This window comes from Varanus komodoensis, unplaced genomic scaffold, assembly GCF_004798865.1.
Source record: "Varanus komodoensis strain SLA01 unplaced genomic scaffold, ASM479886v1 scaffold3, whole genome shotgun sequence".
NCBI classification, from domain to species: Eukaryota; Metazoa; Chordata; class Lepidosauria; order Squamata; family Varanidae; genus Varanus; species Varanus komodoensis.
The window spans coordinates 39,178,732-39,206,077 of NW_025335761.1; the positions used below are offsets into that span (position 1 = coordinate 39,178,732).

The window sequence follows — 27,346 nt, forward strand, 5'->3', positions numbered from 1 at the left end:
AGGCATCCAGAGGTGTCAGACCCCCTAAAGGCCGATTTGCACACACGAAAGCAGAGTCCAGGCTAGTCAGTCTCATCAAGACAAACCAGGCTTGATTTTTCAGAATCATAAGGCCGGTTCTGTCAGATCCCTGGGCAGGGTCAGGACCAGCTGTCAACTCAGCCACCACCTCAGTCTTTCTGAAAGCAAATCCAGACCTGCAATAAGGCCTGCACCATCAAAGTCTATGCCACTACCAACAGAACAGGAAGTATTCAGCCAATGGTCTACTACTCCTCCAGAAGTATGAAGAGTAGTAGATCATTTTTAATGGTCTTTAACTTCCCAAGACATTGCAGGGTTCACAGGGCTGAGTTAAATAGCTACTCATTTCTATATTTGTAACAGAGCTTGGCCTAATTCCAGACCTGAGCACAAACCAGAATGTAACTTACCACTGGAATCTGTAGCTACAAAGTCTGTGATACAGTTTCCAAAAAGAAAATCACATGAAATTGTGTGTATTTGCAAAAAAATGCATGTGTTTGAACAAATGAACACAAAATGCCATTTTCATTGGGAAATCAGTTCCCAAAACATGTGCAGCTTTTAACTATGCACACAAATATACATTTAGAATCATGTGTCCAAAGCCCTGTACACATATTTATGCAGCTGACAAAAAACAGAAATCCCAAATTCCCATGTGGAAACAAGATGGAACTAACTTAAAACTGGGAAAAAAATGGAAATCAGGAGCTTGATTGATCCACCCATTCCTGAACTTCTAGTCTGAAAAGTAAGGGCAGGATAACTCAGGGAAGGAATTTGTTTTTTGTTTTTGGCCAGGGGAGGAAGTCTCTGATTACATGTGCTTAGGCTAGGTTATAGGTTTGGAGGAGGGCACAGGATTAGAAGGGCTGAGGCAGTGTCTTCACAGAAAAGCTGGGTTTTGAGGATGGGTTTTAAAGAAGAAAGAAACGTGGCATGAGGCCGGCCCAAGCACATGGAGCAGCAAAGAAAGAGTGAAGTCTGGAGGAAGCTTGATGGCGTAAAGATGAGAAGCTGGGATATATCAGAAATTAAGTCAGGAGTTCAAGCAGTCTCCAGAGAAACCTGCTATGGAGCATACATTTTTAAAGGATCAGAAAGAGAGAGAGAGAGAGAGAGAGAGAGAGAATAAGTAATAGCATCATCTCACATTGCCCAACTTTGTTGTTTCCTGCCAGCATCAGAGAGTGCAGATATTGCTTTGTTCATTGCTTTATTGGGACCTGTGTCATGGTAGTACAGGTGAAAACAAGCAAAGGGGAAAAATAGCATTGGAAATTAGCTGTATCTAATGTTTTCAAGTGAAACAGACAAGCTAGCGAGTTTCTATTTCTTGTAATACAGCTGGCAAGCTCACCTGAAACACCCCAGGGTTCAGCATCCCTGTGCTAGTGAATCCTGCAGCTTGTTTTGATTAAGGTGTATATCGCATCCATTACTTACTATATTTATTACCATGCTCTGCACCACTCCACATGCTCTGAATGGTTAAGACATGCTTGAAAATTTTCCAAATTCAAGCAGCTGGTCTGCATCCTACCCAGAATTTCTTTCTAGTGTTCTTGCTGTATTTCTCTCCTACATGTTCCTCTAATAGGAAATGGGTTGGAATGGGATGCAGTAATATGTGAAAAACCCCTTACATCTCCATTCTCAGCATTTGCATCCCTCAACAAAAGGACAGTCCCAGAAAGGACTTTACCTTACAGGCACACACCTTTCAGTCCTCTTGGCTCTTTCTCTAGTGGCTTTTAATACTTTGCTAATGGAGAGATTGCCAATCCACTCTGAGGCCGAGAAGCACTACAGCTTTCATATGACACCTATAATTCTAATTCACTAAAATAAGAATAGCTTATATGCCTCTGATCTTATTCATATATTGCATTTTTGTCTAGGAATTCTTACCTAATGAAGAGCAGAACAGCTTACTTATACTTACTTAGGACAACTTGTATACATTTAATTTGGGCTCATTACTTTGAAAACATGAAAATAAAACCCCTCTCAAAAGAATTCAAATCCTGCAGCTTCTTGATGGCGTCTTCCTTTGAGGGGGTGGGGGAGTATGGCTGCTTTCAAATCTTGAAATTTTCCTTACAATGTTTTATTTACATAATAAGAATAAGGTTAATTAACCTTATTTACTACATGTCTAAACCATCCATTCACTGAAGTTTTCTGGGCAATTTATTATTATTATTATTATTATTATTATTATTATTATTATTATAACATTTCTATGCCGCCCCTTGCCGAAACCTCCTGCAGTTGATTGAACACACAAAAATTGCTAATAATGTGTGTTGCCTTTGCACCATAGACAGCCTAAGTCAGGTTACAACTCACCCCAATTTTAAATATCAATTAACGCAATCCAAAATTGTATTAATGTATTTTCCCTTAGCTAAATGAAAGAGTCCTCTAACTAAAATGGCTCTGTCCTCTGTATAGAGTTGATTCAAAGTTTAGAAAAAGCAGTGGGTTCAAGAATGCTACAACTGCACTTCAAATGCTTTTGAAGAATCATGCAGGAACACCAGGGAGAAAGCTTCTCTCCTTTGCTGGAGATGTTCAGGGAGGGATCCTACATTGCAGATCCTACACTGAGAAGATGCTTGAACTAACAGCTTCTGTGACAAACTGGCAAGCTTATATCTCCATCCCTGTAGGGTAGAACAGGCCGCAAAACAGCTTCTGCCTACAGTCCTTGGAAATAACCTTACCTCCGCTCAGATGTATTTTTAATATTCCTTAGGATACCCATGTCAGAAGGCTGTTATATCTGGAGAAGGATAGACTGTTTTTCCAGGGCTTCATGTAAGACCCTTAAAACCAAGTCACCATATTTGCCAAGAATGCCAGCATATGAGTGACGCCAGTCTTGGACTGTGCGGAGTATCAAATTGATTCCATTTTCCAATTTAAAAAATGTTGCTGTTACGAATGGAAGGAAGCATCAAATTACCTCACTATACCTCCCTTAACAGGATCCTGAGAGTAACTCACCAGTGTACAGTGCTGTAAGCCAGGGGAAGGGATGGGGCCTATCTGGGACTTCAGAGCATGTGTTGGGCCTTGAATCTTTATTAAACACCCAAACATGACAGACAAAGAAGATTGCAGGATCAAGGATATTTCTCCAGATGATTTCTAAGTGCCTAATTAGCAGGACGTTCGGTCAGCCTGGAAGGAATATCTGGATGCAGCTTTTGGGGTCTATCACAGTCAGACCAGGTTTGTTCTTTGTTCCAAGGTATTTCCACCAAAGCATTGTGGTGATTGGTTACAATCTCCAGCTCTTAAATTTCTGTGATTCCCACCTTCTTTCTAAGGGCCTAAGATATTCTGCTTTTAAGGCAAAAGACAAGACAGTGTACCTTCCCCATCCCTTGTGCAGAAGCTGGTTGGATTGGCGGCCAAAACTTCACACCAGTGATTGGATCGTGTCCACCACACTCAATGCAGCTGGCTAGTTTGGGGATCCAGGACATGCTGCTGTCCTCCAACAGAAGAGAATAGCTGGGGAGTTAGCCAGGAGGCTGCTACCACTTCCCCCAGTATCTGCAACCTGAGGCAACTCCCCTTCTCTGACTAATCATACAACTGTTCCTGAGCCTTTTGCACAGCATGCTACCTTTCTATATCCAAGCACTTTTTGACGTGCAGAAGGTCTCATCATGTGCTTTTTTAAAGTCAGTACTTGAATCAGTTGATTGTATAGGTCTCTTATAGCAAAACACTCATCCAATGTCAAAATTGCATAGACTAGTGCCTCAGGCCATTCTGTTTGAACACAGATACCTGCATCGCTTAGTGGTTTAGCCTGTGCCAACCTCAGGATTATACGAATTAATTGTTTGTTCTTTGTAACAAAACCGTTTTTCTATTTTCACCTTCAGGTTCATGAGCTAAGGACCATGAATAGGAATAATGAACACATCACTGTGAAAGAAAGTTGCAATTCTGAAGTAATAGAGATAAAGGAAATTAGTGTCTATAAGAAACTAATAGTCTTTCCTATTAAAATCCAGCCATATAACATCTTAGTCTGTAATAGAAGAAAGTCTAAAGTGATGAGTTTTCTGCTCCTGTTAATTAACATTCTATCCCATTAGATTTGCTTCACTGTTAAGTTTCATTTTGTTGGTGGTTATTATGGTACTGTGTATTAATAATCACTCAGGAAGCTCAAAATGTAATGGTTATTAGTGACTAACGGCAATCCTATAGATGCTTTTCACCCAATAACTGTTGAGATTGCAGGCCAAAGTAAAATGGACAGAGAAAAGCTTATCTGTTCATATATCTCTAAAATATAAAGCTGCACACTCAAACTCAAATGTCATTTCCCATGCTCATATGCACATAAAGAACCAGCCTTCACATTTCAAGCACTGGTGCTGAAATGATTCATCTACTTTAGGAGCAAAAGCAATGTTAAACTTTTGCGAAATATACGAGATGTCCATGTTTACACCTTCCACCGTCTCTGAGGATGCTGAGGATGTTCAGTCCTCACTGAGGTTCTCCTGGTACTTCACCACCATCACAGTTCTTTTTCTAGAGCTGTTTTGTACTTCTGCAAATCTTAGGTTTTCCCCAAGTCTGCTGTTATCTTCCTCTTGTGTATGGGTGGTATAGTTTTGGCTACATCCTTACCTTGAACATCTCTATATTATTATTATTATTATTATTATTATTATTATTATTATTATTATTATTATTTCTGTATGGTGCAATAGCTGAAGCTCTCTTTAAGCATATACAGAATGATTATCCACTCTATGGAAATTATCACTATCAGCATTAGATTATATTATCTACCCTGTTGTATAAGCCAACATCTTTGCAATGACTTTCCTTCTAAAAGGCCTTCTATAATAAATTGTTTAGATCAGGAGTGGGCAACTTTGGAGGGTTCAGGGGCCAGCTTTCATGAACAAGTTCACAGGGAACCACACCCCCTCCCGCTGCTGAAATTGTTACCACCAAATTACTTCCACATTCTGGCAGAAGCAAAAGTATTTCATTTCTGTTCAGAACAAGATACATAGTTACCATGCATCTTGCTTTAAAGGGAAAACTAGAAAACTTGGAGTCTTGGCACCATGGTGGCCGTACTTTGGCAAAACAGGTCTGTGGGATGCATGGAGGCCATTCCTGGTTTAAATCATCACTTTTTAAAATAGGATTAGGTTTAACCCTGCCTATTTACTATGTCCAAAGCATGGAAAGCTGTTGGGCCCATTTACTTACCTTCAAGATTGCTGGCCAGATTTTCAACATCTTCCATATTCTCTTCAATACAGATGGCCTCAATCCACCCACCCTCAAGGAGAAACTTACAGAAAACGCACTTTCTGCCCTGCTCTTTCATAAATGACACATGGCAGCAAAGTAGGAATGTACAGAGATGTTTTTCTGTGAAGCCAGTCCCTTGGTTCATCTCCCTCAATTTTATCTACACTGACTTGTCTACAGCCCTGCCTAGCATGAGTCTCCAGCTCCAACACTGGAGCACTTTTCTAGTCTGGAATCTAGGACTCTACAGAACGCTACGCCTTTCCCTCCTACCTCACCCCGACCATAGGATTATTCTGCCTGCCTGCAAAGTGCCACATGACTCTGTTATTTTGGTGGCAAAGGCTCGATACAGCTGCCTCTCAGGATATCGGCAGTGAAAGGACTGGAAAGTGCACGGCTGCTCCAGGGCCTATCTAGACCTTAAGATTTAATATGTCAGCTCCTCTTGTTCTGCTCAAAAGTGAATTATTTTTCAGCTTGAGCAATGCCTGATTTAACCTATTTAAGCTCCCAACCTTATTTCTGATGCCTTTGCTCTGACACTGATCCCTTTAATGACCTTAGTCAAGCCACCACCCCTTCTGCCCTTCAGTGAAGTGGAGACATTCCTGTATGTCTCACCAAAGATGCACCAAGGCTTAAATATTCACTGCTTGCAGAGTACTTTGAAGATGAAAAGCTGTACTTGTGCTAAGGGTTATTTACAAAAGGCATGTATTTCACTGTGCCTGGCCCCAAGCTATGTGGCATTTGTTTTATTAATGACTTTAGGTTTTCTTTTCCTTCTTCCTGCAGTGTAAGCTGTCAGGAAAAGAACATGGCTCCCTCAGGCAGTAGCTCTTGATTAGAGGAGAAAGCAAGCAAATATTCTGTGTGTTGTGTGCACGCACACACACGCTACTGTATTTTCTATACAAATACAAAGAGAGTCATTCCTTATATCCTTCCTTGTTCCACCCCACACAGATTTCATGTGATAGGGAGCTATGTGAGGAAAGGGAGCTATGTGAGGAAAAAATGCTAGGTTCACTCCAAAGAAGATTGGTTGGCAGGGCGTCGGGATGGGATACATTACCTAGGAAACCTGAGAAGCAGGCCTCAAGGATAATTCAAATATTATTTATTACTCATATTATATGGAGTTTAGTGGATAATATAGCAATGTTCCATTGCGTCTATGCAGTGAAATCCTATGCATGTCTACTTAGAAGAAAGGCTGAGCTTAATGGGCCCAACTGCTAAGTAAGCATGCATAGGATTTAGCCATGTAGCCCAGTACTGGTTATGCTGATTCAGAAGTTAGTCCCACTGTTTTCAAGGAGTATAACTCCTACTTAAGTGTCCACAGGAGTGCTGCCTTAAGCTTATCTCAATGTGCATGGGACTGCTGTGTGATCTTTTAGGATCCACAAGGCTCTTTTATTATTATATTTTCTTCCATATGCACCCCATAGCAACTCCCACATCATAGATGAAGTCTGCAATCTTAAGTGTTGTTGCTTTGAATTAAGTCCTAATGAAACTGCTTGGACTTACTTCCAGCTAAGCCTGCTGATGAATTTACAGTAATGGCAATAGGGAATAGGTAGCATGAGCTATCTTCTACAAGGAGTTTTGTCTGGCATGAAGTCTTTTCCTCCAGTTGTGTGTGAATATGTGTGTTGCCCTTTAAAACTCCTCCATTTACACACCTATCCAAGCCTCAGTTCATTTTCCCAATTCTCTTTCATTTGAATTCCTGCCCAAATAAGCTTTAACTGAACTAGTATGGCTAAAGACTTTGTGGGAGTGTGAAGCAGATATGTAAGTAATAGTGTATTCTCCCACATCTTATTCACAAGGGTATGTACATTTCTGGATACAGCTGTCCCTCTTAACAGCTTTTACACTGAATCCAACTGCTTAAAACTTTTCTTGTGGTTTGGCTCCCTGTCTTGCCTTGGAATGGAAAATTCTTCTAAATGATCCTAAAAGCAGCCATCTGATGATGAAAGGAGTCTTGGGGTGTAACATGCAAAAGACAGGCAGAGTAGGACATCTGAGCTAAGAAAGAAGAATATGATTCTTAGAAACATGGGCCTTTTTCAACTTGGCTGGGATGGAAAAGTAGTGGAAAAAGCATTCCGCCTGCTGCTAAGATGTCAAAATGAGAGAAAGGGGGACAATAGTGCCCTGCAACTAAATATTTCTATCCTGCACTGCCAAGAAAGTGCAAATATGACTCTAAGGCAGCTTGCCATGGCAAGTCAAGCCAAACAAGGATCACTTTACTGAAAAGCAGCCTTCTATTACAGTGTAGATGGAGGAAATAAAAAAGACAGACAGACAGACACTCTTGGAAGAACATAGTAACCTGTGTGTGTGTGTGTGCGCGCGCGCACGCGCACATGTGAGGGAAGGGAAGGGAAGGGAATCAAGAGCGATTAAGAGAGGAATGCTACTAACTAAAAGAGACCATAGAGCAATGATCATGTTCATTAAGAAGATGGGTGGGTGGGGGGTGTTCTGATTGCTTTCACCAATATTGTCAACATCCATTTAGTTTTGTGGTCAATGAAAATAGATACTTCATTCATGAACAACCAAGTTGGGAAAAAATGAAGGGAGGCAGAAGGAAGAAATTAACTAGTTGTGCAGCCTATGCATCATTACATTTGCAAATATAATGAAGAGTAACCATGGACATTGTCAGAATGACATCCCATGAATGTTTAGAGAATGAATGACATGTTGTCATTATATAAGATTTGTTTTCTAAGGTTAAGGGTTATATGGTTTACAATGATTATGTCAAAATAAGTTATTTTGTAGCTCATTCCATCCTATATAAGGCCTTTTCATTCTTTTTTTCCTGCTGATGATTATAAGCTCCTTGTTACCTTAATTTGGGTATCTATTTTCTTGTGTCAGATATTGGAGGGTGTAAGGCAGCAGACTGGGACAGGCATAGCATCACTGCAGTCTATTGTCAAACATCTGAAGGCTAAAGCAATTAAGACAAAGATATGTTAGAAATTTACTGTTGAAATTATCAGCAGAGTTCCATGAAAAGCAATAGTATTCAAGTAAAGTAATAGCTTACTTGTGAGCTGAATGAATTGTAACTAACTCAATATCTGAATCACCTGGTGGGGAAGGTTATGCAGTTGTGCAACTATTGTGCAGGAACACAGTCTCCGGTTGAAAGTCAAGTTAAGTCACAATTGCCCATTTGTGAAATTTCATGAGACCAAGTTAAGCCAGAGGCAAGGAATCCTGGTAGAGGATAGCACCAGGGACTTCTCCATTCAACACTTTCATAAAGAGCCATATTGCACTATATGAAGACCAATATTCCCTGCTTTCTGTATCCTGCAAACATTCTCCAGATTATCCCAGAAATTAATCGACTGGCTCTCTCCCACTAACAAATTATTTTGGTTGTATTGTCCCTGAAGCTAACCCAGCCAAGTTTCCTTGCCCTGGTTGCAACTGTCCTATATGTAACCCATTCCACCAAAGGGAGCAGTATAGAGTTCCAGTGCATACCTCCAGTAGAGGTAGAGGCCATTCTTCCCATGGTTGGCCTCATAGGGGCCGGTATGGCCTCACACCTCAGCTTCTTTTATGGAGGTGAAGCAGTTCTCATGCATTCCAATTCCCTTCTCAATCTCAACCAGCCTGGGACACTTTTTTCAGTAAGACATCTAAGAAAATATTGGGGGACTTATTGATCCTTTTTCTCTATGCACATTTCTGTGTCATGAATTTTAAATTCATGCCCTTGGCAATTGCCCTTGCTTTCTCCGTGGGGTCTGAAAGTACAGTTGGTCATGCTATGAAAGATGCCTAGCAAACAGAGCTCTTTCAATTATTTGTTATATTTCTATGCACAAGGCTACTGCCCTCCATTGGCTTCCATATTAGCCAATCTAAGTGGCTTGTTAAGATACTGTTGATTAATAGCACCTCTTTATAATATGCAGAAGACTCAACCCTGCAGTCCTTGTCTTGCCTGTATATGGATCTGTGGTCCGAAACAGCACATCCAGACAGTAAAATTCTCTCATCATCTGGCAAATTGTTCATTTGGAGACAGACTAATTTGTGATCCAGTGCTATGCAAACACTGTATACTTTGTGATGTCTTAAGTACATTAGCAGGCTATCCCAACATTTGAGGGCATAAAGAACATCCAGTCATGCTACTAATGCTGCAATCCCAATGCTTTTACAGGGGTAATCCTAACTAAACATCTGTGGAGCTTCTCTGTAGAAGTACATAGAATTGAGCTGCATGTAGCTTATTTAGTAGTTCCTGAATCCTGGGCCGGGATGTGGGTGGCCAGAGACAAGACAGAGGCACCAGGACTAGGGTAACAGAACTTGAGGTGAGACAGAGTCCAGACATAAGGTTTAACAGCAAATCCAATAGTAAAGTCCAAGTTGTAGTAACCAAACAGGCCAGGGTCAGGAAGCAAATGTACATATCAGGGCAGAATAAAATGCAACCAGGAGCAAGCCAAGGACTGTGACCCAGGGGGACAAACAGGTGCAGGTACCTTGGACAAGATACAGGCCAGGGCAAGAGACACAGCAGGATGCAGGGACCAAATGCAGCAGGGGCGAGGCAAGATGCTGGAGCTGAGCCACAGCAAACAGGCAAACCTGCATTGCTGAGGCAACATGACACAGCATGGCAGGACAGAACAGCGAGGCAGGATACAGGTGAGGCAAGAGGCAGGCACTACAGCAAGACAACAAGATACACAGCAGGCCTCAGGAAACGTCATACAGGAAAGAGGCACAAAAGTGAACAAACAACACTACATTACTGAGCCACTTCTGGAGGGAAGAGCTTGCTCTTACACGGCTCTTCCCCTGGACTCTCGGGTCGTGCTCATCAGTAGACTGAGAACTTCAGCAGGGCCAGGAACTGAGCCTGCAAATATGGTGGTAGTTGCTCTGGTTCAGGCTCCCAGAGTAGCCCAAACCCTGACAGTAAAAAATCCCCCTTAAAAAAGCATGAGCAACAACACAAATAATTCTTACAGAAGAATCTGGCAAGTGTTGTCTCTTATAGATAAAACATTAATCACGGAACCAATCAGTACTGTAAGGTTGGGTCAAATGACCCTAATACCTAACTGTTGTGTTATAAAGAGCTGCAAATAGGTTTTCCCGTTTTCTACCTGTTTGCCCTTATTATCTCCCCCAAGCTTGCACAGAGCCCTCTGGAATGTGCTTTGCCCCCCCTACTGGACAGGCATGGAATGATATACCAGCAACCACCCTTGAATTGCCTCTTCCTTTGCTAACCTCCCTCTTCCCTTCCCTGTCCTTCACTTCTAGCTTGCTGTTGTTTCTTCTACTTTCCCTAAATGCAACTTACTTTAAGCATGCATTATTATTATTAACATCCTACAGTAAAATAAAGCTATTTTATAACCCATTTGTTAACCTCAGCCAATTTCTTATATATTTCCTATGTCTATTTATGACGTACATCCAGACTGCACGTTTCTCCCATGTTTATTTATTTTATTTCTTTTTTAAAGTACTGACAAATAGCTTTTTTATTTGAAAAAGCAAATGTAAAGGGAGGGGAGGTTTTTAGTGGCCTTTTTTCCTGCCAAACATTTCAATAAAAATGGGACTTAAATCCATTTAAATAATGAGAAAGAATTCAAAATGATAAAAGTGTCCCTAGACTGCTTTGTCTGTTCCTTTTTGGTGTGTGCATCTGGTTTGTTCATCTTTGAAAGTGTGTGGATTTTTTTTTTTATTTACAAGTAATTAAAAAAAAATAGTACAACCCAAACAGTTGTTCTCTTATCCCTTCTTACTGGGAATAAAGTGTTCCGGTCTTTTCTTTTCTTTTCTTTTCTTTTCTTTTCTTTTCTTTTCTTTTCTTTTCTGTATGCCTATTTTGATGTATTTTGTTTTCAAATGTTGGATTTCTCTCTTAGATTTGGTTTGTTCCAATCTAACAACATAAACATTATTGAATTGTTTTCTGATTTTCCCCTCCTCTACCTCCTTCCTTAAATAAGGGACTACCTCAACTGCAGAATCCTATAGCCCTACTTAAAAGAAAAAAGAAAAGAAAAGCATTCCTTCTTAATGCATAATTGTAAAATCTCTTAAATTTGAGATGGGGCCAAGGATTATGAAAGCACTACAAAAGCTTTCTATTCTTAAACAATCGTGGCTGCATGCCCTAGAATGCCTCAGACTGAACTAATACCCAGATATTAAACACTTAATAGACACTAGAAGAAATTAAGACCAGGAGATGAAGCTGAGCCAAGCTGCAGTTGAAGTTGCTCCAATTTGTATGCACAAAATCTAGTTTTCTTGTTTTCCTTTTTTAATCTGGTTATTATTCTTACTATTAGTTTGTATATTTTACTGCTTTTAAGTAGGGAAAAGTTTGAACTGTTCTTATAATTTGAGAACTTTAATGAAACTGTAATTATTATTATATTTCTTAGTAATTTTTGGTAATTTGCATGTTGAAGAAGTTGCAGCTTAGGGTTTGTGAGATTGTCAATGTTAGAGTTCTGTTCTTTCTTTTCGTTGATGGGCATGAATATGCTCATTTGTTTTTGTATATTGCCCATCCCTTCCTTACAGCCAGAAGCTCTAATGCTGCTAGATCACTCCGTTCCGCACTTACATGGACATGGCAACTGACTTACACATTCACTCCCATCATCTTCATCTGTGTAGTACACTCATAGATTGTACACCCCTTCTCCATCCACCTGAGGCATCTTTTCTTCCCATAAGTCCCCCTCACTCTCCCACCCACCCACCCTTTCTTTAGCATTGTTTAAAATTTTATGTGCAGTCATCCATTCCTTAAACCACAAATACTCCAAATTCTAGGTAAAGCATTTTTTAAATATATATATATATATATTTATCTCCAAACAATTTAAAAAAAAGAAAAAAGAAAAGAAAGGCAAATAAAGGCAAATAAGTTGATTCTCAACACTATTGAATACGTGATCCTCTGAACACTGCTTTTGTGAAAGCTCCACAGTGTTGGGATTGCATATAAGCAGTGGTTAGGGAATTACAACTCTGATCTGTAGAGATAAAAACAATTAAGCAAATTCTGTAACAATAAGGTGTACAGCTTTTTTAATTTTAAAAACTATAACACAAGAACAATCAATTAAAAAAGCAAAATGTTGGATTTACAACAAAAAACAAAAACACAGTAGGAAAAATATTCCAATTCGTTACAGTGCAGGATTATTATTATTTTTTCTTTTCATGTTATGTGGTGTGGATGTATGTGTTGTTGCCTCCCTGTATCACCCTTTGTCGTAAATATTATATTTAAAAACAATGAAAATAATACACCTTTTGATAAAAAAAGTTTTTTAAGAAAAAAGAAAAAAGAAAAAAGAAAAAAACAACAACAGCAAAATACAAAAAAGCAAAAGTTTCTCGAATGTGGCAATTCTGCTTGTCCAAGAGCATTCTTACACAACTTTCTTTTATAAATTTTTCTTTCATGCCAAAAAACATGCGGGCAATTTGTTGATGTAAGTTGACGATGTGAAATCAACGTGGTATGATGCTTTCTTCTGACTACTTCTATATGTGTATTTAGTAATTTTCTTTAAGAAATTATGCTTTTGGTCTTGTTTTTTCTTATATGATTTATATTTACACTTATCTTCAGTTTACTCTTTTTCTTTTTCAGTAAAGTGAATGACTTATTATTGTTGCTTTTAGTGCAGAATTTTAATCTTTGCTGTGATTTTGTATTGTTTTTAATATACAGTTATTTTTGTTTCTATAGATGTGTTTCTTGGTTTAATGTTTGCAAGATGTTTGTTTTAATAATGGCCTTTATGATCTGCATTCAATGTGTATTTCTGATAATTACATGATTGGACTTTTATAGGAGGGGATAACAGAATCAGTGATAGTTTTCCATTCACAAACAATCCCTCTCAACTACTATGCGTGTATTTATCTAATATGCTTTGCTTGTCTGATGGGTCATCTATTCACAGAGAGAAATTGCCCTTTAATTTGGTAAAAATGCCTCCTGAAACCCAGTTGTTACATTCTTACAAAAGGATTAGCCTCATTTCCTAAATTTCCATTCAATTTTGGTCAAGAACATACTCTCAAGTGCATTCTGCAAATCATCCAACACCTGAGCATGGTAGAAGATTTTCCCCATAATATTTTTCACCAATACCATTTTCAGGTTCTTTGGGTTCAGTCCCCTGTGCTATCAAGAGTTTTCTTTACTGAACATATTTCTGTAAGGAAAGGAGAAGTGAGAACTTATTTATTATTAGACTTTTATCCTACCCCATTAGACATAAGGCTCCCTCAGTCAAAACAGAATGTTTAAAAGATTATAACAGCAGCATGCATCAGATGCTATAAGGAAAACTGATCAGATCTAATGATTCACATGAGTTAGTAAGTTGTCCCTGTACCTAAAGTATTTCAAAAAGAGAGCGGGGGGAGGAAGGAGGAGGGAGGGAGAAATGCAGAAAACTATATTGATGGCATATAAGAAAAAATATTTGGTAAAGAGGAACAAATTGAAGAACACAGTGATTTCCAATTCGTCATCAGGTTGGTGTCATTTAATTGTTACACACGGTTGAGTTGACACAGTTGGATTGATGGGATACTTGTGGCAGAACCCTCTCTTCCTATCTCTTTGCTATGTGTACACAATCAAACAAGATAGAATTACAATCTGATGTCTTTTCTGTCCCCAGAACCCATGTGAAGGACTTAATTGATATTTGATAAAGTTAGCAGAATGTTGTTTATATAGGGCTATGCTTCATGAATTTCAGTCTTCTACATTTGATCAAATCAAGCCCTTAGCTCTTTCAGGATTCTTAGCTATGATTGCAGCCATTTTTGCACTATCCATTTCAAGCACATTCAACAATAACAGATGTAACACTTAGCAAAGCTGTGGGGCAGAGGACAGTGAGACATGATTCAGAGCAATACCTCCTACCGCCTTCATTCCCTACCACAGCAGTGCAGATGTTGAAATCCAGAGCAACCACTATATTTCAATACTGAAAAGGAGTGGTGTACCAGGGTGGTACCACATCTGTGCATTCATGGTGCTAAGAAGACACCAGGCATTACTCTCACTCGATTTAGCATGTAATTCAAAATACTTCCTGAGTTGTCACCAAATTAAATGAAGAATGCAATATAATTAGATGTGTATTAAACTTGAACTAAATTGGACTAAATTCTCAGTGATGCCCACCAAAATTCACAAAATGTTACAAATCCATTATTGAACAATACCTCACCATTCAATCACTTAAAGATGAACACATTCGAATAGATTACATGAGTGTGCCTATCCAATCCTAGATGAATATTAATTGATTAGCTGCGCTAACTAAGTAAACACATCCTAAAAGTACATGTGTGCAAAAATCACATTCATCTAATAGATTGCATCTGTTCAAGGTGCAGTCCCATGATGTTTGGAAAAGTGTCCCAGGTGTCATGGAGGCAAAGGAGGTCCTCACACACAAACCTTCCCATTATGGATATAGACACCACTGCTGCCCCTGCTAATGTGACACCGGTGTAGCAATGGCAGCAACAGCAAAAAGGGGCAATCTAGGGGTTTTTGAAGGGAGGCTCTGATATGGGAAAGGGTCTTGGGACTAGAGCCCTTATTTTCTTGCCATTGTCTCCAGTGTCCTATCAGTGTGAGACCGGAAGTCCTGGGGTTTGGCTGTTCCTTCACCACACATTCTTCCTCTTCTCCCCTTCTAGGATTGCCCTGCTCATGTATAAAGACACTCCCTACTGTAAAAGAATATAAGCAGTCTGCACCAGATATGTGATGGGGCAAGCTGTATCTGTTCAGCTGGTGCACACAGCGCCTCAATCTACCTAATTTACCTCCTGTCCGGAAAAAAAATATATTATTGGAAAGTGGATATGCAAACATCTCAAAGCTAGGTTTAAGAATGGGGCTACATCTGAATATATCCATAATGAACGCAATTGAATGCATCCACATAGCATTCGTAGACTTACATTTCCTAAATGCCAGTATATATAAGACTACACGACAGCAAAGTGGAGAACTCTGTGGAAACCCAAGAATAGGTATGCACATCCATAGGCAGGGCTTGTCCACCTGAAGTGAATTCTTCACACTGCCTAATGGTAGTACCACACCTGTCCATAGGATATACCCATACAGATCTTATCTTCCTCACTAATGGTATATAAATGCTTAGTTTTCTGTTGGCTACAGATTTAGGGAGGAAAAACATAGAACTATAGCCAATGGAGTGGACTAAGCTACTAACAACCTTTTGCTTCTTGATTCCATTATTTCAACATCTCTATAGAGAGGCTCCTTTGAAAATACACATTTAATTCAGTACATTTGGAATGAATGGGATTTTGTAGAGTTTATGTGGAAACAAATGTCTTCCTGAAAGGTAGTCAAGGGACCTAACATCTATCAAACAGTAAGCTAAGGTTTTACACAAAGGAAGAGCAAGGTCCCTTCCTTGTAGTATTACCTGTCAGTTTCAATTAAATGAGATAGGAAAGAGGTGAGAGAATATTACAAAATGCTCAACTGCTAAGGCAGCTTCATATTAGCATCATGTTTCCAACAGCTCAAGGGCGGTGACTTGAATATTTCCCCCTCTTTACCCATAATGAACTGACAAGGAAGCCGATCTCTAGAGGACTTTAAAAATGCACTCTTTTTTTTTCTTTTTGCAAGGTAAAAAAATGAAAGGGAGAGAGTTTGTATACAAACCTGTAGTTCACTCCCAAAAAACTAAAAAAGGAGAAAAAGAAAAAAAGAAGAAGAGAAAGGAGTGTTTGTAGTTCTTTTCCAAAGCAGAATATTTTCTTGCTAAAAGTGCACCTGAATTGCAGGAAAAAAGCATGAAATGCAAATGAGAATCTTTAGATGTTGAAATTCAAATATCTGATACAAATGCACTGCAGTGGACTTTTTGGCTTGCATTTAAAAGACTTTGTTACATCTGGAAGAGACAGAGCAGAATGTTGCACATTGCTTTACATTCATGAGTCATGAGACTTTAAAGGGCATCCTATATTATTATTATTATTATTATTATTATTATTATTATTATTATTACTATTATTATTATCATCACCAACATCATCAGCAATATGACATCCCTTTCTTGGAGAGCAAACTTGTGAAACTGAGTGGTGAGAAGGAGCAGTACTGGGAATGCAGCTTCTCTTCTTTATCCCACCAAACAACCAACTTTGGCTAGTTCATGCCCTATAGCTTCTTGATTTGCCCACAACATCCACACAGTTCAGAAGGTTCCTATTAAATTTTCAGTACTCCATCTTTTCCAGTGTCAGAAGGGCCCTTACTGGAGATCAGCCCCAGAGGTATGAATTATATATCTATAAATACACTCATAAAGCAAAATGCAGGGCAGGCTTCAAGCTAAAATGGACCTTTTATATCCCCAGTGATACTGCTAATTTGAAGGAAAGCAGAACCCTATCAAACAAATATAGGCCCCAAATTTTCAAATGCTTACTTTAAGGGATACAGATGAAATTTTTATTCTGAAAAAGAAAAAAAAATCTCACAGCAGATCTTGGATGTTTATGTTTTCTTGGACTACCGTTTGTCAACAGGCAAATCTCAGTCCTCTCAGAATGGATTGCTCATTATATCTGTTGCATTTTTATCTGGCCAAATGGAAGCTGATTTGGCATCACTAATGCAGCAAGAGAAGCCATTTTAACTGCTCTTTTCTATTTCATCCTGAAGCACTCTGTTGTCAGCACTAATAATTTCAATAAATGTGTGACCTTCTGCTAGAAGCACAAACCGGGCAAGGAAAAGAAAGAGGTTAGATTTAAGAGCGTTGATAGAACATAACTTAGAAGAGCTCATGTGCCTTCTTTGAATCTGTGCTAGGAGGTCTTAAAATATATACTGAAACCTAAGTTTACTCTTCCAGTGTTGAAAGTAGAGAAAGGAAAACCATCTCCATTGAGTCCAGGCTGGAAATCACTAAATAGATGATCTCAAAGATTTCCATTTTATGCTTTCTGAAAGCTAAACAAGAGGTGGCTATGCAGATCTGAAGGGCCAGCTTGTGCTGCCAAAGGAAATTGCTTATCATGAAGCAAATTCAAGCAACTGTTTCTGGCAGCAAATTTCAGAGACCATTTGCCTAGCTGCAACCTCTCCCTAACACTGACTGGCATGGCTGCTGTCCTGGTAATTCTCACCATTTGATTTTAATGGACATCCAAAATTTGACCAGACTGGTATGCAATATATCACAGAGGAGGCAGTCATCACACTATGCTAGAAATACGTATGACTGGTGATATAGGCAAATCTAGATAAGGAAGTTCAGGAAACAACAATTGAATTTGCAGGTGACACAAAGCTGGGTGGAATAGCTAACATCTTGGAAAACAAAAGGAAGATCCAGAGTGACCTAGGCAAGCTAGAAAGCTGGGCAGAAAGCAACAGGATGAAATTCACCTGGGGGGGGGGGGACCGCAAATGCATCCATATAAGATATACTTGGATCAACAGCACTGAAAAAGAAAAAGATCTTGGGAAAAAAAAATAAGCTAAATATGAGCCAGCAATGTGATGCAGTTACAGAAAGGGCAAACACTATTTTGGAATGTATAAATAGAAGCAGCACACCAGAACGAGAGAGGTACGAGTTCCTCTTTACTCTGCACTAGTCAGACCTCACCTGGAATACTGTGTTCAGTTCTGGGCACCCAAGTTTTAAAGCAATGCAGAAAAAGTAGAAAGGGTTCAGAGGAGGGCAACAAGGATGATCCATGGTCTGGAAACTAATCCCTAAAATAAGAAACCATGAAAACTGAGCATGTTTAGCCTCGGGGGAAAAAGACTACACAGGGATATAATAGCATTCTACAAGTACCTCACAAAGAGGAAGGAAAAGACCTCTTCTCACTCATCCCTGAGTGTAGGACACGAAACAATGAACTTAAACTGCAGTACACCAGATTCAGGCTAGACACCAGGAAAAACTTCCTAACTGTCAGAGAATTAGAACAGTACAACCAGTTGCCAAGAGAGGTTGGGAGTTCTCCCACACGAGAGACATTCAAGGCAAAACTGGACAGTCATCTGAGTGAGATGGTATGACTTGGCATCCTGCACCAGTAGGGGGTTGGATCCAATGGTCTCCTTGGCCCCTTCCAACCATACTATTCTATGAATCTAGATAGTATCAGATGAACCCCACCCCCAAAAAAACCCCTCTTAATGGCTAGACTAGGGCCAAATCATAGACCAGCAATGCCTGGGACATTTCTGCATGCTCCATCTGTATTCTGGTCCTTCCATTTCCCCTCAGTACTAAAAAAACTGGAGGCCTCAGAGAGGGTGCAGTGCAAAGAACTCAAGTCAGAAGCCAGCAGGGAATTGTGCATACATAGAACTTCTCTTTGGACCCTTGTCACAGACTTTATCATTAATTGTGCTTCTTTTGGCATTACCTCTTGGCTTCCTTATGCTCAATGTCCCAACCATCATAAAAAGCTTTGCCACTGACCCATGCTTTCCATTTCTATGCATATCTTTGATATTATATTGTTCAAACAAATAAAGACATTTCCAAACAAGTGTGTTTCCCAGCCCATTATCATGGAGTCTATTCCTCTTCATTCAGCCTGTTCTGTTAATGCCCTGGCTGAGAACATTAAATTCAAAGAAAAAGAAAAATAATCCTTGACTAATATGCCAAACTTAAATGTAAGTAACTCTTAAAATAAACATGCTGCCTTTTAGTACTGAAGGTTTCTGTGTCCTTGGCTTCAAGAGGAGCCACATCCAAGCAGCTGACTACAAAATAGACTAGATTATTTTCCCCTGCAAAGACTGTTTCCTTGGGTAGGTGGCGGAACAGCTGCACACCAAATCCATTTATAAGTAGAGGAGATTTTAATAACAAAGGCACTTCAGCTCTTTTAGATGGGCAATTAAAAACTACCAAACCTGTGACTCCAATTGTGAGTCACAGATGGCACAGTAAAATGGCAGATGAGTGCTATTATGCAGTGGTGGATAAGTAGTATCCTCAACAGGCCTTGAATGATCCTCAGGAAGTTGAAATTCCCACTGAAGAGGTAGGTTGATTTCATGTTAACATTTTTCTGATTTATTTACCCTGCTACTTTTCTGTTATTCTTTTTACTTCAGATTTTGAATGAGGATGGACTAAGTTCACATACTGATTTCAACTGATTTGCCTTACAAGAGAGATGAATAGACACATACTCCTCCAGCCAATGCCCACCAGTCCAATTAAAGTCAGTCATAACCAAGCCTCTTGAACCAGTGGGACAAGTTGGTTTAGAGTAATTTAAGCCCCACTAGTTTCAGTTGGTCTAATTCATGAGGGCTACTAATTATTAGATTAGGGCTACGCTATCAACTTCAAGGCTAGTGCTCTAAACTGCCATGTACGGGTAGCATTATGAGTTGTGTGATTATGTTAATCAAGGCATTTTGAAAATAGATCTCTACATGGAGTCCATGTCTCACAATATGAGACAGCAGGCTGCTGTTCAATGAAGACTATTTCCTATCCCTACTATTGGTAGGGATACTGAATAGAACCCAGAGAGTCTATGTTGTCTTTTGTCTTGATAGCTAGACCAGTGCTCTGACATTAAGCTGAGGAGCTGCTGTAAGGATGTAGAGTTTCACCTGTTGGCCTTAGATATTCTGACTTAATGCTCTGAAGATGGTGAATTCACTCCTGCTTGCTCTCATGGGTAACAGCTTAGCCTACAAGAGGCTCAGGATTCTTGCACAGAAAACCCTCAAAATTATGTGCACGGTGGAAGGGAAAACAGCTGCTGCTCCACAATGCAAGGAAGATCAGTGCCCAGCAACTGTCTGAATGATGGTTGTTCTTCTCTTCCCTATCTTGGTCCACTTGAGTTTTTATTACTGCCCATTGACATATAGAGAATGTGTGCAAGGATTTGGTCAAGCTGTCACAGTTGGTAAAATCATATAGAAGCAGCTAATGTTTAGCAATATCTCCCTTCAAGAGAGCAGGGTGAAGACAACTTTACAGTTATCATCCTTTTGGTGTTATTAAAACATTATTTACACTGATTTCAGAAGAAATATACTGTTTTTGTTCCTGCCTTGGAGTAATCACCTGTATTAGAGATAGGCAAAATATATCAGATAGTTTAGGAATGTGATGTGCTATATTCCAGTGGCTGGGCTGTTCTGCCCATTAGTTATGTGATTGTCCATCCCTGTGCAATCAACTCCTTGTTCATATTCCAGTCCTAGGATTCACGGTTACTACTGCCACTGCTCATCCTCTCCACCTTATTGGTAGCAACAAGACACCAACTTCATTAGATACAGGTGACATTCTTGTCTTATACCAGGATCTGATCATCTGACTGGACTAAGAGATTTCAGGTAGAGGCGGCAGTGGAAAAGGTAACGGGGCAGCCAAAGTAACAGAGACTAAAGAAGTGGCATTTGCCAGGTATCATATGCCTGCATAGGAGTAACACAGATCCTTTCTAGATCCTTGCCAGACCTGATTGGAGAGCTAAAAAATTTCCATGGGGAACAATTTCTATCAATCATCCTTCATTTAGGATACTATTTTCAGATATCCACAATCCTTTGGAAGTAACAGCTCTTGCTTCCCTATGTTCCAACATGGTCATTAAGACCAGCTGAGCAGATTTGCTGTGGCCAAGCACAATGAGCTTAAATAAATATTTTCCTTTTAATAAATGTGTAAACTGCTGTTCATCTGCAAGAGGTCCCAGGATGATATCAATTGCCTTATAAGGGAATAAAGACCACATAATAACAATAAAACCCACAAAGTAAGCATAAAACTATTCAAAAAGCAAATAAATGAATCAATTAAATAAATTGCAAATGGTTTAAGTAGCTATTCTTGTTCTCCATTCTACCAGTTGCAAGCAATGCATCAACCCCAGTCAAAGCATTTGTTTCCTATTTGACTAAACTTAGTGACTTAGTGACTTAAGCAGACATTTTAAGAAAGTATCTGGGTATTGCATTGTATAAATCATTGGTCAAGTAACCTTTGAGATGTTCTAGATTAAAACAGAGCATTGAAGACTGATACAGAGTCTGAAGGCAGGCCACAAAACTCTAGAAAATTATTATTAATAAAAATAATAATAGTAATAATAATATGTATCATTTCTGTAACTCAGTAGTTGAATCTGTCTGGGTGGTTCACATCAATTCACAAACATAAGCCACAGCATAATACAAAATTGTATGATGCAATATTATAATAAGACATAGCATAAATGTTTAATGTATGTACATATAAAACATTTTAAAGAGCTACAAACGATTTCAGTAAACAGTACTTCACCTGTTCAACACAACTGACATAAATGTCAAATCATATCCCATTAAACACCTTGGAGCAGAGGGCAGTCTTAACTTGTTACCAAACAGATAATGGTATGTTGACACTAGGTAGAGAGTGGACCTAGTGGATGGTAGGGAGCTCAGTGGGGAACTTGTTTCAGAATCAGGGGGCCACCTTGAGAAGGCCCTCTCTTGTTGCCAACTTCCAAGCCTTCCTCAGAAAGGATACTTGGAGAAAGGCCCCAGATGTTGATCATAGTGTCCAGTAGATTCATATCAAGAGAAATGTTCTATCATGTAAGGCTTTATAATTTAAACCCAGTATCTTGAATGGAGCTCAGAAACATACAAACAGCCAATAAATATTTGTTCCCAAATTAATAAGAATCCCCATCCTCATTTATTGTGAACAGTCAAACAGAACAATAGTTCTGCAACAAAAGTGACAGGATCACATTATTTCTGACTAATAGATAGCATTTGGGAAAGGCCTTATTTATGTCCATCATTAGGACCAGGCATCTTTGATGAATATATTAAGCAAATATGTACATATCAAACAATAAGTGTGCTTTTTTTCTCCCTAGGCTGTCTTCTAAACTCAGTACAAATGTTTCCTATGATGCCTCTTATTCCATTTGACCCCTACTGAAAGCTATGGGATAACTATAGCCCCTGGTCTGTATCCAATCTTAAATGCTTGAGCTGACAGTAAATACATTATTAAGGGTTTGAAATTACATTTTCACCTTCCACCATCACAAAGGATGATTAAACATGCCTGCTGCCCAAAGATATATAATTTAAGCTGGTGCTGTTGTTTTCAGAAGATCAGCCAACAGTTTGTCAATGATAATTAGGGCAGGATTATTTTCCTTCAATATTTGCTCATTTGTTTTTGGTCATGCATGGTTCTGAGAAGTGCCAAAGGTGAGCTTGTGAGAGTCAAATGCACAGCATAGATCAACAGTATCAGGATGTTCATCTTAATTTAGCTTGACAGTTAAATCTCAATAATAATTATATAGGCAACATAATTTAGAATGAACAAATTCCAAGTGGACCCAATTTCCTCCATTTTCCCCAGCAGTTTCAGTACTGTCCCCTAAATACAGCTCCTATTCCTTTTAGTCTTCAGTGTGAAATGCATCAAACAGCTGTGAATGAAATGCTACAAAAATTCTGTACATACACAATCTTCAAAAAAATACTATAAACTACTTGCGTTACACTAATGTAGATTCCTACTCTGGTTTCAAATGGCAATTGGAATTAGAGTTATATTTGTTTCCAGCGCTCCTGCTCTGCCCCATTTCAGCAAACTAAATACATACCTATGCAAAAAAGAAAAAAAATGAAGGAAACCACACATCTCAGAAGACCATTCTATTTCCCAACTGAGTATGCCACTAAGTAGACATTATATTGAAGTATTCATTTCCCAAAAAGTTTCCTATGTTTAGTTAATAGAAGAAACATACATTTGAATTCTGCAAGTCACTTTGAGAGTATTTTCAAAACCAAATCAAAGACTGTGTCTTTGCTCTTTGTCAAGCTTAAAAGAGACAGAATTAGTCTCTCTAAAACAAAGTGGGTGAGCCCCAGAAAGACTGTTCATTGTGATGAATAAGAACCAAAAAAACCTGGCCAGCCCAATAGTTTAAACTAAAGCACGCACACATGCTCACACACACCTTTGATACAGTTTTGCATTGTATTCAAGATGTACTAACCTTTTCTCTTTTCTTTTCTGTCCAGGAGGTGAATTAGTTATCCCTCTTCTTGTAGAAGACCCTTTAGATATCCCTCCTATTGCTACTCGTGCACCTTTCATTACACTCCCCACTACCTTCCGCCCCCTCCTCACCATTATTGAGACCACCAAAGATTCCCTGTCCATGACCTCTGAGGCGGGGTTACCTTGCTTGTCGGACCAAGGCAGCGATGGTTGTGATGATGATGGCTTGGTGATATCTGGGTATGGCTCAGGGGAAACCTTTGACTCTAACCTACCCCCTACTGATGATGAAGATTTTTACACCACCTTCTCCTTGGTAACAGATAAGAGTCTTTCCACTTCCATCTTCGAAGGTGGCTACAAAGCACACGCACCCAAGTGGGAAGCCAAGGACTTTAGACCTAACAAAGTCTCCGATACTGGTAGGACTACTACCACAGCTTTATCCCCTGAGCTGATCCGCTCCACAGCTTCGTCCTCGACTGGGATGGTGCCCAAATTGCCAGCCGGCAACATGAATAACCGTGACCTCAAACCCCAGCCTGACATAGTCTTGCTTCCGTTGCCCACTGCCTATGAGCTAGACAGCACAAAACTGAAGAGCCCGCTAATAACTTCCCCCATGTTCCGTAATGTGCCCACAGCAAACCCCACAGAGCCAGGAATCAGACGGGTTCCGGGGGCCTCAGAGGTGGTCCGTGAGTCGAGCAGCACAACGGGAATGGTCGTCGGCATTGTGGCTGCCGCCGCCCTCTGCATCCTCATCCTCCTGTACGCCATGTACAAGTACAGGAACAGGGACGAGGGGTCCTATCAGGTGGACGAGACGCGGAACTACATCAGCAACTCGGCCCAGAGCAACGGCACGCTCATGAAGGAGAAGCAGCAGAGCACAAAGAGCGGCCACAAGAAACAGAAAAACAAGGACAAAGAATATTACGTGTAAAAATACTTATTTATATATATAAATATATATACACACACACACACACACTTAATGAGATATAACTGAATTGAAACTGTTACAGCTAACAAGATTGGGAGCTACAGTTTGTGGTTTAAAACAAGTCTTGAGAATAAACATTTCAGCCATTGACTGCTAAGTTTTCAGTCATTGCTTGGAGTCCCCAAACTCTGCCCTAGTGTATTATAAAGCACACTTAGCCCTCCGAAGAAGGCATCTGCAGCATTACCCATGTTGGCGAACTTTAAAGCCTTCCGACCTCCTCCTCGGCTGAACTATTCTGCAAGGGCAGAAGACTTCATGGCTTACTTGTTTCGTATCTCCAAGTGAGTCTTTAATGATGTTCATGTTCTTTGACTGTACGCTAATTTTTTTCAGTTTAATTATTTTAAAAAATAACACAAAAAAGTAAAAAGAAAAAATACAAATGTTATAAATGAAACAGAACAACTTATCTGGCCATGTCCAGCCTACGTATCATTTTTCAAGATGTGAGGGGGGAAAGAAAAATAAATGGTTTGGGGTTTTCATTATGTTTTTTGTCTGATTTTTTTCATTTTCTGTGAGAGGTTTTGGGAGAATGAGCCAGGACATAAGTCAATAAGAAATCCTAGGGGAAAAATATTGTACTAAAAAGAGACTATTGCCATATATGAACTCAAGTTCTACCATGGTGTTTGCTCTACATATCAGGTTGTGTTGTCTCTTGAATCTGTTGTCTGCAGTAAGTTGTTAACATTATAAATGTGATGGGGTTGCAGTGATGATGCTGAGATTGATGGTCATGGAAAATTGGATCCCCAGGATCTGGCTTCAGTATTTCTAAGTGATGTCATAAGGAGATAACAGTTTCTTCTTTGACCAGGGCCCACTGGCTGCATTTGACTACCATTTAGTGTAAACATTAGCTCAGCTAAGCTATGAAAAATAGGATTTAGAAACTAAATAATGCAAAACAAAAATACTTTGCCATTCTGAGTTGACTAGATCAAGCAAATATAAGAGAGCCATTCTCTGGGTTCTGGCTCCTTGGCTGATGGCGATGCATGAGTGCAAACAATATTAATCAATTGAATTATGTTGAGTCCAGCCCATGACAAGAACTACAAAATGTCACACAAGCCAAAAACTTGTCATGGAGAAATACAAACAGGGGTGGGTTGTTGTTTTTTAATCATGAAGGTGTGTTTCATATGTAATGATTTAATTTTGTAGATTGACATTTCTGATTCGCTGTCCTTCCATTTGCCCTTCTACCTTTCCCTTCTCTTTTATATGAAAGAAAATAAATTTAAAAGTCACTATGACACTCAGAAATAAAAAAATTAAAGGAGCTTATTAATAGTATAATATATATAAATATATATATATATACACAGATATATTTATCATGGTATGTTTGATGGGACGACTGGAACAGAAATGCTGTTAACGTCTTAATACAAAATGAGAATGTTGTAAAGAAAAGAATTGTTTTTACAAAACAACAAAAGCTAAACTTTAAAAATGTGAAGAGTGTGCATTTAAACTTTGTCACAGTTATCTGTGTCAAAAAGATTTTAAGATAAAAATAAGATTTTGTTTACATATTTTACTACAATTTTTTTTTTTTGGCTGGTGTAATTTCTAGATGGGTACTTGATGTACATAATGCTTTGAGGTTTTATTGGGTTGTTGTTCATATTCAATGTACTTAATTTTGGATGTTGTTTTTTATTTTTTCTTCCATTATTTTGAAAGAGAGCAACTTACTGTACAGGGAAAAACTGGGTGTTTTTTGGCCACAAATATCATGTGCAAAAAAAAAAGAAAAAATCAAGCAAAAAAAGAGAAAGAGAATGAAAGAGAAAGGTGAAAACCACAAAAAACTTAGAGGACTCTGGTATATTAGAAATGTACAATTTTTCTGTGTACAGATGAAATCTAATCAGCTGTTTAGGTTTAGAAATCTACTCTTGCTGGTGTTTATAAGTCGCATGAATCTTTGACTTTGAAGAAGTGTTATCCAATGCACACACGCACATGAGAACAAAATAAAAAAGGCAGCCTTCTCATATGGTTTGAGACTAGGCTTACCTGGCTAACAAATCTTTTCAGTGTGTGTGAGGTTTGTTTGTTTTTTTAATTATTTTTTACACTACAACAGAGAAAAAAATAAAGACAGGTTTAAAAAAAGATATGAAAGCACGACTTTGGACAACCTTAACTGGCCGAACATATACAGAGTTGATTATATCTTGATGTCTGTAAAAGATTGCTGCTGTTCTTGGAGTCTTGGAGTCTTGTGAAATGATTTTCTGCTTTCTTTCTTTATCTTTTTTTTTTTAATCAGGAAAAAAAACATTTTCTTTCTTTTTTTTCTTTTGTTGGTGTCTATTTCAATTGGACAGTTTTTTGGGAACATGTGCATTTTTGTATGTGGGCTTCTATCATATTCCTATTGTTTTATGGACAGAACCCTAAAGATTTTCTTTAACATTATTGTGCCGTTATTGCTTCTTTTCCCCCTTTCCCTCCACCTGTTCTTTTTTCTCTGTTATTTTCTTTTCATAATTGCCTTTCTGTTCAAGGATATGCTTAGCAATAAAATGTTCTTCCCAAAGCCCTGCTTGTTGCTGTCACTTTCTGTCCAAAAATTTAAGGGCTATTCCTTTTTCATAGGAAATCCAGTTATAGGAAGACTCCATTTATTTATCACCTTAGTTCTTCCAAGGGAACTCAGGACAGCATGTATGGGAATATTATATTGAATGCCCTGTGCAGCAAGTAAGACTGAGAGGGTGTGCTACCCTGGTAGTTTCCTAATTAAGCAGATTTTCAACCTAGTTTTCCCACATCTAAATGTAACACTCCAACCAACAGATCACACCATCTCTCTCAG

At 39.0% G+C, this 27,346-nt stretch overlaps 1 protein-coding gene across 17 annotated transcripts in view; it reads left to right on the forward strand.

Moving 5' to 3' along the window:
• NRXN3 (neurexin 3) overlaps positions 1 to 27,067 on the forward strand; it is a 1,430,678-nt gene extending 1,403,611 nt beyond the window's left edge. For 15 of the 17 annotated variants that reach the window (XM_044437223.1, XM_044437228.1, XM_044437232.1 and 12 more), the window contains one exon: positions 23,522 to 27,067. In XM_044437223.1, the coding sequence (XP_044293158.1) occupies positions 23,522 to 24,447 (926 nt within the window). In that variant the 3' untranslated portion in view covers positions 24,448 to 27,067. The remainder of the gene's footprint in view (positions 1 to 23,521) is intronic. The other 2 variants (XM_044437237.1, XM_044437239.1) reach the window with 1 other exon arrangement.
• Positions 27,068 to 27,346: the final 279 nt, after the last annotated feature.